Source organism: Eptatretus burgeri, chromosome 6 (genome assembly GCF_056783735.1).
Source record: "Eptatretus burgeri isolate ZD-2024b chromosome 6, Ebu_testis_v1, whole genome shotgun sequence".
NCBI classification, from domain to species: domain Eukaryota; kingdom Metazoa; phylum Chordata; class Myxini; order Myxiniformes; family Myxinidae; genus Eptatretus; species Eptatretus burgeri.
In genome coordinates, this window is record NC_140966.1 from 40,388,951 (window position 1) to 40,406,767 (window position 17,817).

Sequence of the window (17,817 nt, forward strand, 5' to 3'; positions counted from 1 at the left end):
TCCGACACACGATACCAGCAAGCTGGCACTCATTTTGCTGGCACTCAATTCAAGCAGGCACTCATTTTGCCAACCTCTGAAGGATGACAGGTAGAGTCAAACACAGCTGGTATTAATTCACTTGCCGAACAGGATTCAAACTGAGGATCCTCGGATCCCAAGCCCACCACCCTCATCATTAAGGCAACACCAGGCATTCTATATATGAATAAGATACTGTATGATCAAACTTAGTCAAAGTTCATGGTCAATGCCATCCAAAACATGCAAAACACTTGTTCGGCCACAATTATAAAGGGTATCAGACAAATTTGTTATGCATAACAATCATGTAAAACACTTGAGAGGTCAGATTTTCGAAATTGCCAAGTTGCTGTTTCCATGGCAATTATTGTATATTTGGATTTTGTAAGTATTGTGCTATGCATGACATCTTTCTAGTTTATTCCTTGATTGTAATGTAATAAGTTTTTTGCATTTGTTCAGTTTTGGGAAAATGTCAAAGGCCATTAAAAAAAAACAATATAACAATGTCCAAACCTATTTTGGAAACAGATGACAAAGTTTTGTTGCATTTGTGGAGAGGTTCAATCGTTAGATTAAAGCCTTAAATGCAGTGCATATTCGAGTTTAGTTTCAGAACTTCTTGCCCTGTATTAAATGTTTGTATCAGGTAAAGAGTCAATGTACGGTGTTGTCCATAATAAGGTAGATGTGAAGTTGTGCTTTTAGAGATAGCTAGGTTAAGATGTCTTGCCTCATGTTCTCTTCTGTGTCACCCAGGTGTCAACAGTCGTCGGTGCTTCAAAGCCCATGAGCGTTGCTCTCATAACAGCTTTGTACAGCAATGATTTTCCTTATACCAGCAGTGAATCGGAAGAATCTCAATGTGAGGAGGTGGAGAAGCTTCCTCTTCTTAACAGCCTTTCTGCAATCGGCCTTTTTATTTCCAATCCAAAAATATTCCACCTGCGAGAATTCCTGGCTCATTTAATTGTATCCATCTTGCAACTATGTTTAGCCAGTAATTATGTCCACAGAAACCTGCTCAGAAATAATTTTACAAAAGAGAAAATCAGACAAGTGTCAGACACAATGAGACAAGCAGACAAAAGGACATGCTCTGAAACATCATATTTCAGGACCAGGATGGCATGGCAAAAATACAATCTGATTGATAAGGTAAACTCAGAGAGAACATAGTACACTTCGTAATGCTATACCACCCCTACTCACACCCATGTTCTGGTTCGGATCCTAAGAATAAGCAAAAATGGAGGAATTTTCTAAAAGCCTTCCCACTCCCCATTATCGCATACATTCTCTTTCATTCCCTTCTCCTTCCTCACCTCTCCTCCTATTCTTCACTTTCCTTTTCTCCCCTTTTCCCCTCCCACCTACCTTTCTGTTCTCAATTTCCAAATTCTTCCTTTGTTTCTCTCCTCATGCAGACATAATGCAGATACAAGATGATCGGACTGTCTTAATTATCTTGTCCATCAAGTGAAATATTATCAAGAGGTAATGCAATTGTGCATGCTCTTTCACAGGTCTTCCAAAATGTTCAAAAATTAATAATACAGTAAATCTTTTCTTTTTTTTTCAAAATAACACCTATTTTTAACATAATATTGGAATTTTCTGGTCCAGTTATGTCCTTTTTATTTCATGAGCATGACTGCACTTTCACTTGGCTAATTAGCACTTGTCAGGTTGCAAATTAGCACGAATGCACTTGGTTTGCCTTGCTCATGCTCTCCAGTGAGGATAAGCAATTGTTTCGGATGGTGATGTCCATGTATCCACCGGATTCAACTTCATCAGCTGGCAAATCGAAAGAGAAAATGGAATGTTTAGTGCTTTCCATGTAATCTCTTGCGTGATTGAAAAATCACTGTTCACACAATACGTAAAGGAAAAAAGAAAAATGACGAAAATGTTAACATTTTACAGAGAAGAAGACAATGTCTTGTTTCGCGGCGTCTACATTCATTGTCCTACTGACAGATAAAGTGCTGAAACAATTTAAAGGATGATAATATTGGCATGAAGTGAGACACGATTCAGTTTATTAAACAGGTGTGATATAAATATTATATCATATGATATATCTGAGGGATGCAGATTTTAAAAATTATTATTATTGCAATTGCAGCAGATTGCAGCCTGTTTGTCATATTTGATTGTTGCGGATCATGTGTCCACACCACTCATCTCACTTTGATCGCTACTCGACCTCTCACTACAGTTCCCATCGTCGCCCTCTCTCATCATTTTATTTTTCAATCAAGTGCCTGCTGCTTGCATCGTGAACATTATACCTATGCCTCTTCCTCTCTTCACAGAAATCCTTTCATGGAGTTCACCTGTTCAGTGGCCCACCTTTATAATCTACTGATTCCAGTGACACTCACTATACCCATTCAAATGAACGATTTATGCTGAGGACTTTTTGTTGTACATTTACGTATAAAAATTCTATGAAACTGAATTACCATATGTATTGGGAATGTATTTATCAGGGAATCACATGCCAGCAAGAGCAGCCATATTCATCAATATTGAGCCACCATTGTCATCCTAATGGACTACTGTAAGCATGCTTCAAAACAATGGAATAATGATATAAATTTTAATAATAGAAAGTAATGGATCCATTTTATCATCGGTTTTGGGGGCAGAAATTGAAGCCAAAGTTAACAAGAGAGCAAATTTTGGCAAACAGGATGTCAAATTAGTCTGAAATTGAAAATTCCGGATTTTTTTCAGTGCAACACAATTAACCTTTGTGTAATAAAGTCCATGAAATAATTTAAATTGATAAATTAACTAAAATTTTTACCATCACTGGAGATATTTATTTCTGTTTGCTTTTCCCATCACTGGGGACGGGTATCTTTTTTACCCCGCGCACACAAAGCGAAAAGCGGGGTTAAGCAATTGGTTCACTTCTGCCTGTCTGTCTGTCTGTCTGTCTGTCTGTTTATCAGTCCTTCTGTCAAAAAACATCAGTTTATGATCGAGGAACAACTACATTTCAATTGAATGTTTCATTTTGAATATGAATTGGAAGGTGAATCGGAAAACGAACCTGTAGTTTAACAGTACTTTGGCTCTGAATTTGTCCCAATCACACATGCGTAGAGAGGAATGACATCATATTTTACTCTCTGGCTGGCTGGCAGTCAAACCAAATTGAAAATCATTCCAAACAGGAAACTTACTGTTTTTAGCAATGTTATAAAGGATACAAACAACAGGTACGAAGAACTAATGTTAACGTGTTCAATAAGATGGTGTAAAAGACACTGCATCAACGGCGGTAAACTTTTGGAATTTTTTTTTTATGACCTTTAAAATCTTTGTTATATTTCATTTGAATTATACACTTGAACACTGTAGAACACAAATCGACTTGGTATCACATTCAAAACCCTTCCGTTTAGCAGTACATAGACAAACTAGTACAGTATTTTAAGTCATCACGGCCAATCAAGTTTACCACTCATAGACCCTGCCCACATACTTGTTTAAGACAGAGCAGGGGTAATGTGTTCCATGAACTCTCTAATTTGCTTTGTGTACAAACCTCTCTGTTGCCGTAGTCCCTGTGTTGTACGGACCCCTCTTTTTTGTTCTCTGCAAGAGCAAAGCTCGTGGAAGAGCAAGGTTAAACTGCCAGTGGGTTAGTGGGGCAATAATTGGGCACACCAGCAATGGGGCAGGGGAAGAGGAGAGGGAAGGGGATGAAATACTGAAACGAGAAAGTAAGAGGGTTGGGTTAGGAGGGGTTAGTGGGGGTAATAAAGATGATGGTTCAGGATATGCACTGTCTGCTTGAAGCCTGAGAGAGAATAGTGGGAAATACAAATCCATTGGGACCATACTCTGTCCAGAGCGTTGGTGCTGCTGAAGTGGTCTCCTCGGCTATTGGGCACAATCCTGGACGGGTCGCTACTCCGACACAGGACACTTGAATGGCTCAATAATCTCAGCAAGCGGGTACTCATTTTGCCAAACTCAGAAGGATGACAGGCTGAATCAACTCCACCTCATATTAATTGAACAGCAGAGTGGGATTTGAACTCAGGATCCTAGGATCCTAAGCCCACCAATAGTGGGAAACAATGGTTCAATTGACAGGTGAGGTGAGGAACAAAAGAGTTGAGATGCTCCGGCAGCATGTATTTTGGAAGTTTAACCAAAAGGTGGTTACGAGGAGAATGTATACATTCTGAAGTTGCTGGGGAGGGTCTGATGACTAAGATAGTAGAGAAGAGGTGGCAAAAAAGAACAGAGAGACCTCTGACCTGTTTGCAATGCAAAAGCAACCGACCTTGTGCTTCAAGCCTTGTCACAGAAGATTCCGAGAATGTTGAGAGCTTTAGATTTCACCAAATCCAGTGGAGACAGATGTGATGCTGAGTTGGCAGTCCATACGAGAGATCAGTACCCCTTTGAGACAAAGACCTTGTAGACAGAGTGGCTCTGATTTTCCAAGTAAAGACTTGAATTTATGGAGAATTCCCAGGCAGCGGCTGGCTTTGGAAGCCATCTTTGCTATGTGGTTGGTTCAGGAGCTACTAGTTATCATACCACTAACCACATTAGTTACCATACCAAGTTACTATACCACACCAGCAATGGTGTGGTATAGTAATTTCTATTGCTGATACTTCCATTGCTGATGGTGTGGCATAGAAGTTCAAGAGACTGAACCTCTTCCTGTGACTGACTATGGAAATATGTAGGTCAGAATTAGTTTGATGATCCTTCCAGGGTGAGACAGTGAGATATAGAGATTTTCTAGTGATGAAGGATGTGTTCCATTTATGGTATGCTGCACCCCTCCTGCAGAATTGCAGATGCTGGTGGACCCTTTTTTTCCAACTTCAGTGCCAATTCACACCTCTCACCCCTCCCTCTCAATGCAACCATCACACTCTTCTCCCTCCAAGCTTCGCTCTCACCTTTCTTAAAAACTTCCCCTCACCTTTCTTCCTCAACTCTCCCCACTCACCCTTCTCCCACCATTCACCACCCTCACTGACTTTTAAAGTTGGAACCCCTCACATCCACAAAGCTGCTTCCTTTCCCTACCCTCTCACCTCCATCTCATCACTCCACCTTCTCAAATCCTCAACTGCCTTCTGCCCCCTCTCTTATTACTCCCAACTATTCCTCAATGCAGCACCACAGAGCCTTTTCTCCTCCTCATCTACCCCTCCCCGAGCTCTTCTGCAATCCCCCACACTCTTTCAACAACTCTTTCAACAACAACTTTCAACAACCAAGGCCATCTCCACTCATGGCTCGCAGATTTCCTCTCCTGTCACAGCCAAAGCATGGCCCTAAATGGAGTTCTTTCATCCCCTCTTCCTGTCCAGGCAGGAGTTCCTCAAGGTAGCATTCTGGGCCCTGTTCTTTTTCTGGTTTTCATCAATGACCTCTCCGACTCTCTGGAAAATCCTCTTTATCTCTTTGCTGAGGACTCCACCCTCTGCCGTACCATCTGTCATCCCTCAGACCGGCAAGCAGCAGCTTCTTCACTCTCTGCAGATCTGGGTAAAATCACAAACTGGTCCAACACGTGGAACATGTCTTTCAATCCTGACAAATCCAACACTCTCACTTTGTCTCTCCGAAAGGACCGTTTAGAACCCCCCCCCCCCATCGACATTCTCAACAATCCTCTGGAAGAAGTCCTTTCCTTCAAGCTTCTCAGTCTCACTATCTGCCATGATCTTTCCTGGGAAAGACACATTTCCAACACTTCCTCGGCCCACCTGAGCTCCTGACCACATACAAAGCTTTCGTCCGCAGCCTGATGGAGTACTGCTGTCCCCTCTAGGCTGGCGCTCCTGCCTCCCACCTTTCTTGGCTTCACGTTGTAGAAACCAAGGCATTTCGGATCATTGGCATCTCCCGCAATGAGGCTGAGTCTTTGGGCCTCTCACTGTCTCACCACAGGCAGGTCGGTGGTCTTTCTGTCTTCTACCGTCTCCTCCCTGGTCTCACCCCCCCCTCCCCATTCAGAGCCCCACGCATTAGCCCCATTTGCTCCAGACTCTCTCTACGATTTGTCCCCACCATATTTCAGCAGGGCGCTCAAGGTCCACCAACAACCCCCTTCTGGTAAAACTACCAAAATCACGAATCGCTGTTCACCTTCACTTTTTCATTCCTCTTTTTTCCTGCTTTTGGAATAAACTCCCTCACTCTGTTCAATCCCATTCTTCCCTCCAGGCCTTCAAAACAGCTGTTCACCACCACCTCTTATCATCCCCCATCCAAATCCTCGATCTTTACTACCCCCATTAATCCACCCCAAACCCATCTCCTTCAAATTCCCTGCTTTCCTTCCTGAAAGTCCCTGTAATGTCCATCTTGTATACCCCGTGTTCCCCGCCCCATCCCTCTCCCTTCCACAGATCTCCTAATGTCTCTGTTCCCCAGTGTTTTGTCCTTCCTTCTCCCGCCCCTCCTCTCTCATGCCACCCTTATTGTGCATTAGCTCTCATACGAGCCTCGACAATGTATACAAAAAAAAATCGAAATGGTATTTGTGGCCAATACTCATGAAAGGGGGAAGAAAAGACGAGAACCAATGTATTGGACACGAATTGGATGATCAAAAGTATGACGCATCAAGCGCGAGTTATTCCCCACGCGCTTTGGACTGGTGTCATCACAAACTCGTAACATGCATGCTCGTAGCATCAAAACTTGAATGGGATTCCAATGATCGACTCCACATTAGACGGATTAACACAAGCGTTCAGTGAAACACGGGAACCAAGAAGGAGACTCGCTTAATTTATGACACCATTCCATAGATTGCGCAGGTTACAAGTTCGACTTGATGAAGGAAAGCCAACAAACATTCACGTTTTGTTGTTCTTTTCGCAAAGTCACCTAACTAAAATAATTTTGTTGTTGTTGTTGTTGTTAAAATGCTTCAAGAAGCTAAAAAGAATGCACACCCACCCATCCCGGGTACGAGCCTTAGATTTGACAACGTGGGAACTCATGACTGTTACCGAAAAAGGGTCAAGGAGGGACAGAACTTAATCTATTTCCTCCAGTAAGAAGGATCCAAGTCCGACTGTGGATACGGAGGGGTAAGATGGAGACACAGCAGAATGGGTTGGGTACACGAGATTTGGAGGCAGACAAAATTTAGAGATTCTGCCTTAACTCAAACAGAGTCTGCAGTAAAGCAATGTGAGGTGAGGAAGTGGATGGAGGAGGAGCATACACCAGAGAAGGACTTGACAAGTTGTCATCATGACTTGGAGGAAGGAGACTGATTGGAGAGTTCAGCTTTGAGATTTAGATATATAACATATGTGGATGATAGACATACACGACATGGCCAAAAGTATGTGGACACCTGCTCGTCCAACATCTCATTCGAAAATAATTGGCATTAATATGGAGTTGGTCCCCCCCCCCCCTTTGCTGCTATAACAGCCTCCACTCTTCTGGGAAGGCTTTCCACGAGATGTTGGAACATTTTTGCGGTGATTTGCTTACATTCAGCCACAAAAGCATTTGTGAGGTTGGGCACTGATGTTGGGCGATTAGGTTTAGTTCGCAGTCAGCGTTCCATTTCATCCCATCGGTGTTCGATGAGGTTGAGGTCAGGGCTCTGTGCAGACCAGTCAAGTTCTTCCACACCGATTTCGCCAAACCATTTCTGTATGGATCTCGCTTTGTGCATGGGAGCATTGTCATGCTGAAACAGGTAAGGGCCTTCCCCAAACTGTTGCCACAAAGTTGGGAGCACAGAAGATTTCCCTTCACTGGAACGAAGGAGCCGATCCCAAACCCTGAAAAACATCCCCAGACCATTATTCCTCCTCCACCAAACTTTACAGGTGCCACAATGCCTTCGGGAAGGTAGCGTTCTCCTGGCATCCACCAAACCCAGATTCATCCGTCAGACTTCCAGATGGTGAAGCGTGATTCATCACTCCAGAGAACGTATTTCCACTGCTCCAGAGTCCAATGGTGGTGAGCTTTACACCACTCCAGCCAATGCTTGGAATTGCGCATGGTGATCTTCGGCTTGTGTGTGGCTGCTCGGCCATGGGAACCCATTTCATGAAACTCTCGACGAATAGCGTTTGTGCTGACATTGCTTCCAGAGGCAGTTTGGAAGATAAACAGGCAGAGGTAGTGAGTGTTGCAACCGACGACAGACGATTTTTCTGCGTTACGTGCTTCAGCACTCAGCGATCCCATTCTGTGAGCTTGTGTGGCCGACTACTTCGCGGCTGAGCTATTGTTACTTCTAGACGTTTCCACTTCACAATAACGGCACTTACAGTTAACCAGGGCAGCTCAAGCAGGGCAGAAATTTGATGAACTGACTTGTTGGAAAGGTGGCATTCCATGACGGTGCCACGTTGAAAGTCACCGAGTTCTTCAGTATGGCCCATTCTAATGCCAATGTTTGTCTTTGGAGATTGCGTGGCTGTGTGATTGATTTTCATTCACCTGTCAGCAATAGGTGTGGCTGAAGTAGCCGAATCCACTAATTAGAATGGGTGTCCACATACTTTTGGCTATGTCATCTATAACTCAGTTGAACAAAGTCTAAAGTGCTCGGGCAAGCAGTCGGGCCTCACTAATTGTTATTGTTAAAGCATGATGTGATGGTCGATCTGGGGATGAGTCACAGTCGACAGAAAATTTGGCACAATATGTACACCACCACCACATAGCTGCTCACTCTACTGCCTTTGACGGTAGTCTACCACCTTTTGTATTCTTGAACAGCTTACCAATTTTATTGCCCAGTAATAGCAAAACATACCGCGTTCACAAAATATTGTCTCACCAAAGTTTTTGAAATATTTTAATGTTGTGACAAGGTTTATGTCTGCCTCCGGGTGGTTTCCCTCTGATGTTGCATTAAAAAATCAAATCCGTAATCTCATTGCATTTGATTGGTGACAACTGCTATTCAAAGTACATGGCAGCAGATGACAAATGCTGTCCCATTTTCAAGGATTATTGACCTGCCAAGCGTAGGATGCTTCTCTTTGGTTGACTGACACGATGTAACTCAGAGCAAAATATTGTACATATGAGAACCACACCTGTTCTGCATTAGCCCCAGCACGAGTTGCATGCACAGTACATGCACACACATGCAAAATATCACCTAGCTGGCTGGCCTTCGCCTTGCGATAGTGCTAGCTAGCCTAACACATACACACAAAGATGACCCAGTGACATGAAGTAATTGTCGTGGATCTATCTAAAGTATGTATTGGAGAGTAGGGCATGACCAAGTCTAAGTTTATCTATAAATTTCAGGATATATTTTACTCATTACAAGATCTAATATGTAAAGGTCATTCTAACCACTGACTGACTGACACTAAAGATCAGTACCTTCTGGGTGACCTTGAAAGCTGAAATTTTGCGTGCCGACGGACATCGAAGCCGATACACCAGAAAAGAATCACAGAATCGTCGGAAAGCATCCATTACATAAAATATAAATAAATGAAAAAAAATAAATGCAGGTGAGTGACCTGAGACAATGGGGAAGCACGGTAATTTTGTGTGTTGACGGACATTGAAGCCGATACACCGGGAAAAATCACGGAACCGTCAGAAAGCATCCCTCAATGAAAATATAAATAAATTGAAAAATAAATGCAGGTGAGCGACCTGAGATAATGGGGAAGCATGGTTTGTTATTGCTTACAATGTGTAAGCATACCCCACTAGTATGTAAACAATATAAAGTCCAAAACAAATTCAGGGGTTAGGCCCGACTGTGCATGTAAAAAACCAAAACTTAATTCATCAGGAAAACTTGATTATTCTGCTCTAATGTTGCATCAAAGAGCGTCTTAAAATGTACACATTTAAGGTTAAAATTACAAATTTTCCCCACCATGGGAGGGACGTGCCCTTTCAGACCCCCCTCCCCTTTGGTTGCTTTGCTCCCTCGCACCACGGATCCTTTCCATCCCAACACTTTGTCTTCTCTCAATGGTGGCAACTATGCAACTGCGAATAGCGAAATACATCGCCGAGGAAGACGGGTGACACACTCATAGGGGTGAGGCGTGGGCCAGCCCCTTTGAAAAGAACCTTGCGAAGAAGCTCGGAGATGACATGAAATGGCTTTTGAAATATAATTCAGCTTTTTTATGAAAATGGGAATTCACTGGCTCTTCCTTGAGATTGTAACAGATTGTTACCTTGTAACGGTAACATTCCTGAAAAAAACATTTATTGCTCAAATGTACCGCACTGACATGTTCTTACAGGTCAAATGTAATGCTTACTCAGCAGGCAGTTCCTCATCAAGAGTTTCTAATGGAGTGCTTGATTGAGTGCTTAAGCCACTTGGCAAGCACTTCGCAAGAAACTTGATTACTGAACCCACCCCAGATTCATGACCTGGTGATGAGGATAAACATCTCTATATCGTATCGATGAATTCGTCCCTCCAGGGGTGGGATGGGAAGCAGGACCTGACGTTGCCTGGCAACGCGGGTTACCCTTGCTAGTCTAATAATAAAAAAGGTTAGCTTTTATTCAGGTCCTCTCTGAGAATAAGGTGATGCAGCACTGGAGGAGAACGATGTAGATTTTCCTCTAATAATTGTCTCCTTAAATAGTGAAGTAGAGGAGTTATAATGACATTAAGGCAAGGGTCATTTTCGCAGAGAGTAGCTAATGCATGGAATTGTCTTCCTGTAAAGGCAGTGGCAGCATAAACGGTATGTATGTTTGATAAACTGGAATTAAATAGGTATCGAGAAGCAATGGGGGGCAGAGAGGTACCTATAAATGATGGGCCTAATGGCTTCCTACTACATTGAATTTCCTTGTATTACTGTCTGGAGAATTGGCCAATGCAGGGTAGCGAGTGCAGCCAATGGATATAAATGTTCAGGTTGTACGCACGCAGAAATAGTTTGTCTGGCAATGGTTGGATTAGGATAACCAAAGCTATTTTGTTAATAATGTTGATCAAGTTTTCAGGATCATTGGCTGGATAGAGGTGTTTATAAAGTGTTTGGCTGCAATTAAGAGTCACTGAGCAAAGTGTCGAATGTGCAAACGTGGGTTTGACAGATGTGATGTGGGTGAAGCGGCTCTAAGGAACCACCTATCTGGAGAAAACCATGTGGAAAGCGAGTTCCGTGAGATTTCATGACAACTAATTTTTTCACCCATTCAGAGCAAATTGTGAGCCATTAGGTGATAAAACTTTTCTTTGTAAAAACTTTCATTGTTGTTTTTGTTCGCTTTACATCAGCCAGCATCATGTCTGGGGCAAGCCTGGTGTTGGTTTAACGGTAAATGTTGCTGGTTTAACATCTTAGGGTCTTGAGTTCAAGCTCCTGTCGTTCATTGAATTAACACCAGGTAGGATTGACTCAACCTGTCATCCTTCCGAGGATGGCAAAATGAGTACCAGCTTTATGGTAGTGGGGTTATTGCATCAGTGGAACAGCTGTTCCCCAGAAAGTGATGCAACCAGCAGCCACAGGCTGAATATTAATAAATACATTTCTGGGGTGTGCAACGATACTGCTTATTGAGTGCCCCTTGGAGGTTGGTCGAGGAATTTGGCCAGGATGCTGATAACTTGCCTACTCTTTGCAAAGTACACTGGTGGTTCTTTAACATCCACGAGAAAAACAGGACAGCCAGTTTAACATCCATCTCAGAGACACTCTTCGTGTGAAACACCAGGATGACAGTTTAAAGCTGGGTCAACATTTGAACCCAGGTTCGACAGATTAGAGACAAGCATACATACCTCAAGGCCATCCTATCAGCAAAAGAATTGATGAGACTCCCGAACTATTCTTTCAGTCAAAACAACTTTGTTAATTTCTTGTTGATACCTTAGGCTGCTTTGACATGGAGTTGTTTTTCATGTGGGTTGGTTCATTAGTCAATAATTCGAGAGGTTTTCATAACTAACATTTTCACATTTGTATTCATTACAGTTGTGAAGCATTTTTGAAAGGTAAAATTGAGTTGCAATTTTTTTTTTCTCATTTCATAATTGAGAGAAGAAGGGATTTACTCCTTTTTTTGAAAGTGGATCATAATTTATTTGTGTTCACTCATTGAGATGGACTGGCACAATCTCTTCGAAATAGTATCATGTTGTGAGCAACATTGGTGCAGTATTAGGGAGTGTACGAAACATTTCCTTTCATTTTGAATGAAAGAATGCTTATTCAATTTGAAATAAGTGGGATATTCAAAATGTTCTCCGAACAACATGCTAACAATTCTACAATTTTTTTTTTTTTTTTTTTTTTTTTTTTTTTTTTTTTTGTATACCTTGGTCGAGGCTCGTATGAGAGCTAACACACAACTCACAGCAAGGAGGCATGAGACAAGAGGGGTGGGAGTGGAAGGGACAAAACATTGGGGAACAGACACAGGTGAACTGTGGAAGGGAGAGGGATGGGGATGGGACGGGGAACATGGCGAGGAGAAGATGGACATTACAGGGACTTTCAGGAAGGAAAGCAGGAGAATTGAAGGAAGTGGGCATGGGTGGATTATCGGGGGTAGAAAAGATCGAGGATTTGGATGGGGGAAGATAAGAGGTGGTGGTGAACAGCTGTTTTGAAAGCCTGGAGGGAAGAATGGGAAATTAATACAATTAATACCAACTTTGATAATTTCAATTTGTACTGTAAGTAGTGGAGTTATGAAACATTTTATTAGAAATTACATGTGTGTATATATACATATACATATATATTGTTGCGAATTCGAGCCCGCCGGCATGCGATCGACCGCGTGTAGCCAAAAGCGGCCGCCTCGCCCACCTGAACGGACAATTCAGTTGTGACCCGCCGGGAACTACCGCCCGGAGCCAGTCACGGGTGGGGTTTAACCTCACCACGATCGTGCCAATTGCCCACCCGTGCAGGATAGGGTTGCTCGCCAAATTCGACCTACCTAAGTACCTGCGTGAGTGGTCGACCGGGCGATCGTACCACGCCACAGGCCGACTCCGGACACGAACCGCTAAAGCGGTTTGTTCCGTATTACAGGGATAACCGAGCGGAGTTATCGTCGGCCTTGACGGTTCCGATTAATTACCGGGCGTTTTAAACCCACTATCAATCCCTTACGTGATGCAAGATGGAGATTCAATAAAAGGAAGGAGACGAAGCAAAGCGGGATAACAGTTCACACAATGCACTTTATTTACACACACACAGACAAGCACGTATATACAGCCATACAAGATGCAACAAAAGCAAATGCAATACGATGCAGAGCTACAACCGAATAAAAGGGGCAATGTACAGGCACAGACACTTAGGCAGTTCTACTTACACTGAACAACAAAAATTTTTTACTGGATATGTGTAAAGTGATTTAGACTAATTTGGGTACGCTGATTTCAAAAATCATAACCGTTTTGCTGTATCACGTCAGGATTTTCAGTAACAGAAATATTCCCATTGCCTAGAAGTCAGGATTTCAATGAAATTTACAAAAATTCATTTATTCATTTATTTCATCATGAATGCTTCAAAATTATAGAAATTACAGAAAAACTCCACTAGAATGTAATTAAAAATGCTTTAGGCATTTGGCTTTGCGTTTGTGCTGCTCTGTGTCAGTTTCACGATGCAGGAACCAGCAGAAATCGCCCATCATGTTCGGGTTGTGCCGCCCTTGGTAACGCGTCTCCATGAGTGAAATCTCTTGGTGGAATCGCTCGCCGTGCTCGTCCGAGACTGCTCCCAAGTTGTCAGGAAAGAAGTTCAGGTGCTGGTGTAGGAAATGGATTTTCAGGGACATCCTGGAGCCAAGTTTCCTGAAGGACTCCAGCAGCTGCTGCACTATTTCTTCATAGTTGTCCGCGCGCTCGTTCCCCAAGAAGTTGTCCGTCACAGCTTTGAAGCTCCTCCACGCTGCCAGCTCTTTGGGGTTTAGAGTTGTCGGAAAAGTTTCGTCCTTCATAATCTGTCGGATTTGCGGTCCAACAAAGACACCAGCCTTGATCTTGGCCTCCGACAAGGTGTTGCCAAACTTTTCCTTGAGGTATAAAAACCCACGCCCATTCAGATCCATTGCCCGTACAAAACTTTTCATCAAGCCGAGCTTTATGTGGAGTGGTGGAAGGAAAACCTTGGCTGGGTCGACAAGGCGACATGCTTTACGTAGTGTCGACCAGGTTCATGCTCTTTTGCCTCTTCCCAATCTTTCTTCGTCCAGTGATTCTTGTCGTCTCTGCTATCCCAGAGACAAAGGAAGCACATGTATTTCGTGTAGCCTGACTGCAGCCCTAACAACAGCGCCACCACTTTCAAGTCTCCGCAGATGTGCCAGTTGAAGTCATTGTACTTGATGGAATCAAGCAGCTGCCGCATAGTCTCATAGGTCTCTGTCATGCCGAGCAGCGTGAGCCAGTGGGACTGATGGTTTCTCGTTGCCATTGTGGAGCAAAACATCCTTCAAGCTGTTCTTCCCGAGTCGATGAAGAGGCGCCAGTCTGCAGGATCGTGATCACACCCAAGTTCTTTCAACAGACCGTTGATGTCACTGCAGAATGTCATCGTGTCTTCCATCTCAAAGAACTCAGCCATGTCTCTGTGACGTGCTCTGAACAAGGATATCTTGGTGTTAGGTTCAAGTAGATTCCACTGCTGCAGCCTTGATCCAAGCAGCTCTGCCTTCGCCTTTGACAGCGAGAGATCTCTTACAAGATCATTTAAGTCTCCCTGGTTCAGAAGGTGTGATTCTTGAGTGTCGGGTTCAAAAGGTTCATCATCACCATCCTCTTCACCACTGCTTACAGCTATGTTCTGATCAGCTGGAGGTGTTGGAACGGGGTTCTCGTCATCATGAGGCACAGGTTTGTGAGCAGAGACGCAGTCAGCGTACTTGATGTGACCTTTAGTCTTCTTGTTGAAGCCGGCGATGCTTGTGCAGCAGAAATAACAATCATCATGATGATTCTGCGGCTCACGCCATATCATGGGCACCGCAAATGGCATGCTCGCGCGCTTGCCCACCAACCACTGAGTCAAGGTTGTGTGACAGCTTGTGCAGCAGATGTGTGGTGCCCAGCTCTGTTCTTGGTCCCCCACCTTACACCCGAAGTAGTGAAAGTAGGCGGCCTTCATTTTCACTGCTGTAGATATACTTCGCTGTTGATCTTTTTTGGTATACCGACCACAGACATAACAGAAGTTGTCAGGATGATTGGTACAGGAACGCCTACTCATCTTTATCTGAAAGAAAGAAATATAACACAAGTTAACAACAATTGTATGAAATAGACATGTTAAAGACATATGTAAATTTCATTGAAATCCTGACTTCTAGGCAATGGGAATATTTCTGTTCCTGAAAATCCTGACGTGATACAGCAAAACGGTTAAGATTTTTGAAATCAGCGTACCCAAATTAGTCTTAATCACTTTACACATCTCCAGTAAAAAAAAATTTTTGAAATTTGTTGTTCAGTGTTATCAGACACATACTTATCCCCACAGCATGCATTCAACCCGAAAGAAAGAAAGCCACCCTCATAGGCAAGGAGGCAGACAGGTCCGTAGACCAAATGTATGTGGATCCTGGAGGATCGGCCAGGTCCACGAGACTGGGAAGGTCTTACCCGCATCCTCGTGACGCGATGGTGGGCAAGCCGCAATGTTCGCACAGCTGCGCCCCGACTCCTTGCCCTTGGCGTGGTCGGAGAGTCCTCTCCGGCGTGCTCTGCGCGAGAGGTTTTGTTGGTACCACGTTTAGGGTGGGGGAGGAACGGGCCCCCCCCAGCACTATCTCAGCGCGGATGGGGGGGGGAAATTGCTGATGCTCAGGGAGAGGGGAATGGCTGGCTGGCTTGGACCCCGCGACGAGACGAGCGACCCCCACACTGCAAGCTCGTTGCCGACCGCCGTCTTCCCTTGACTTGAACTTGAACTCGACCAGCCGCCTGCAACCGAACCGCGCAAATTCCAACTCCTTCCAACTTCCGTGCAACTCCCCTCCAACTCTCCATGAGTCGCCTTGCGCTCGCATCTTTATAGGCCTCAGGAGGAGCCGATATGCAAATATTCGGATCAAAACGCGATTGGAGGCGGGGCCACGCCAACCTCTGTTCAGCCATTGGTCGGGCAAAAAGGGGCGTGAAGCATTCCTGATCCGCTTTTCGGGGCAAAAGGAACGCATTCACAGCGGCTTCGGAGGTGGGGCTACACTACCCGATGCTCGGTCATTGGACGGATGAAAAGGGGGCGTGAAGCATTCCTGATCCACTTTTTGAAGTGAAAGGAACGCATTCACAGCCCATGACACGACGTGTGGAAGAAAGGCGGAGGTGGTGGGAGTTTGGTTGTTGGCGGGTATCGTTTGAGAATGGTGGTCAAGCGATGTTTGCGGGATGGCGTTGTGGAGGTAAAGAGGTGAAGGTGGTGGTGTTTGAGTTGTTGGCAGGTGTCGTTTGAGAATGGCGGTGAAGCGATGTTTGCAGGATGGATTTGTAGAGGTAAAGAGGCGAAAGTGGTGGTGTTTGAAATGTTGGGGGATTAATGGTCGAAAATAACAATAGAGATAAAAAAAAAATGGCTAACTCTAAGCGTCGCAGCCCGGATGAATCACATATTCCCTCTATACAACGGGTTTGGGCTAACTACACATGAACTTACCGATATATCTCACCTGAGGACTCTTTATGGTGTAATGCGAATTTCCACAACTGTAACACTATATTCGTGGGGTATGCTTACAGAATGTGTATATAGGTATATATATATATATATATATATATATATATATATATATATATATATATATATATATATATATATATATATATATATATATATATATATATATATATATATACATATATATATATATATATATATATATATATATATATATATATATATATATATATATATATACACATATACATATATATACATATATGTATATATATACACATATACATATATATATACATATACATATATATATACATATATGTATATATATATGCATATACATATACATATACATATACATATACATATACATATACATATACATATACATATACATATACATATACATATACATATACATATATATACCTGGTGTTGCCGCAGTGGTTAGGGCAGCGGCTTGGGATCCAAAAGGTCCTGAGTTCAAGCCCCGTTGGGCCACTGAATTAATACACCAAGGGGTCGACTCAGCCTGTCATCCTTCCGAGGTCGGCGAAACGAGTACCAGTATACTGGGCCGGTGTATACCCCGGTTAAAATAGGTGTACCATATCCCTTTGTCGTTAGAGGCGACCAGGGTTGCGTCAGGAAGGGCATCCGGCGTAAAACTTGTGCCAAATCACTATGCGGATCATACGGATGATCCGCTGTGGTGACCCCGAAAGGGAGCAGCCGAAAGAAGAAGAAGAAGATATATATATACATACATATATATATATATATATATATATATATATATATATATATATATATATATATATATATATATATATATATATATATATATATATATATAGTCGTATCCAGAGGGTTTTAACCCCTACCTGGATGGATGGCCAAACTTCTCCCTCAGAGGCTTAAAGCTGAGACTCGAAGATTAATGCGCACGTGGGAAAACAGTTCAACGATGTACCAGAATGGCACAGATACACGGACACAAGCAAATTGAATTCACGAAATAATAATTTAATAACAATAACCAAATTTGTACAATGGCAATAAGTCAAAATATAATAATGAAAGAAAAACGTGAGGTAACCTAAATCTAATTCAAAATTGA

At 43.1% G+C, this 17,817-nt stretch overlaps 1 protein-coding gene across 2 annotated transcripts in view; it reads right to left on the minus strand.

Moving 5' to 3' along the window:
- Positions 1-637: 637 nt before the first annotated feature.
- LOC147024607 (uncharacterized) overlaps positions 638-17,817 on the minus strand; it is a 163,996-nt gene continuing 146,816 nt past the window's right edge. For both annotated transcript variants that reach the window (XR_015059091.1, XM_085884665.1), the window contains one exon: positions 638-1,824. Coding sequence is in view for 1 of the 2 variants with exons in the window: in XM_085884665.1 (XP_085740791.1) it covers positions 1,750-1,824 (75 nt within the window). In the remaining variant the exon portion in view is untranslated. The remainder of the gene's footprint in view (positions 1,825-17,817) is intronic.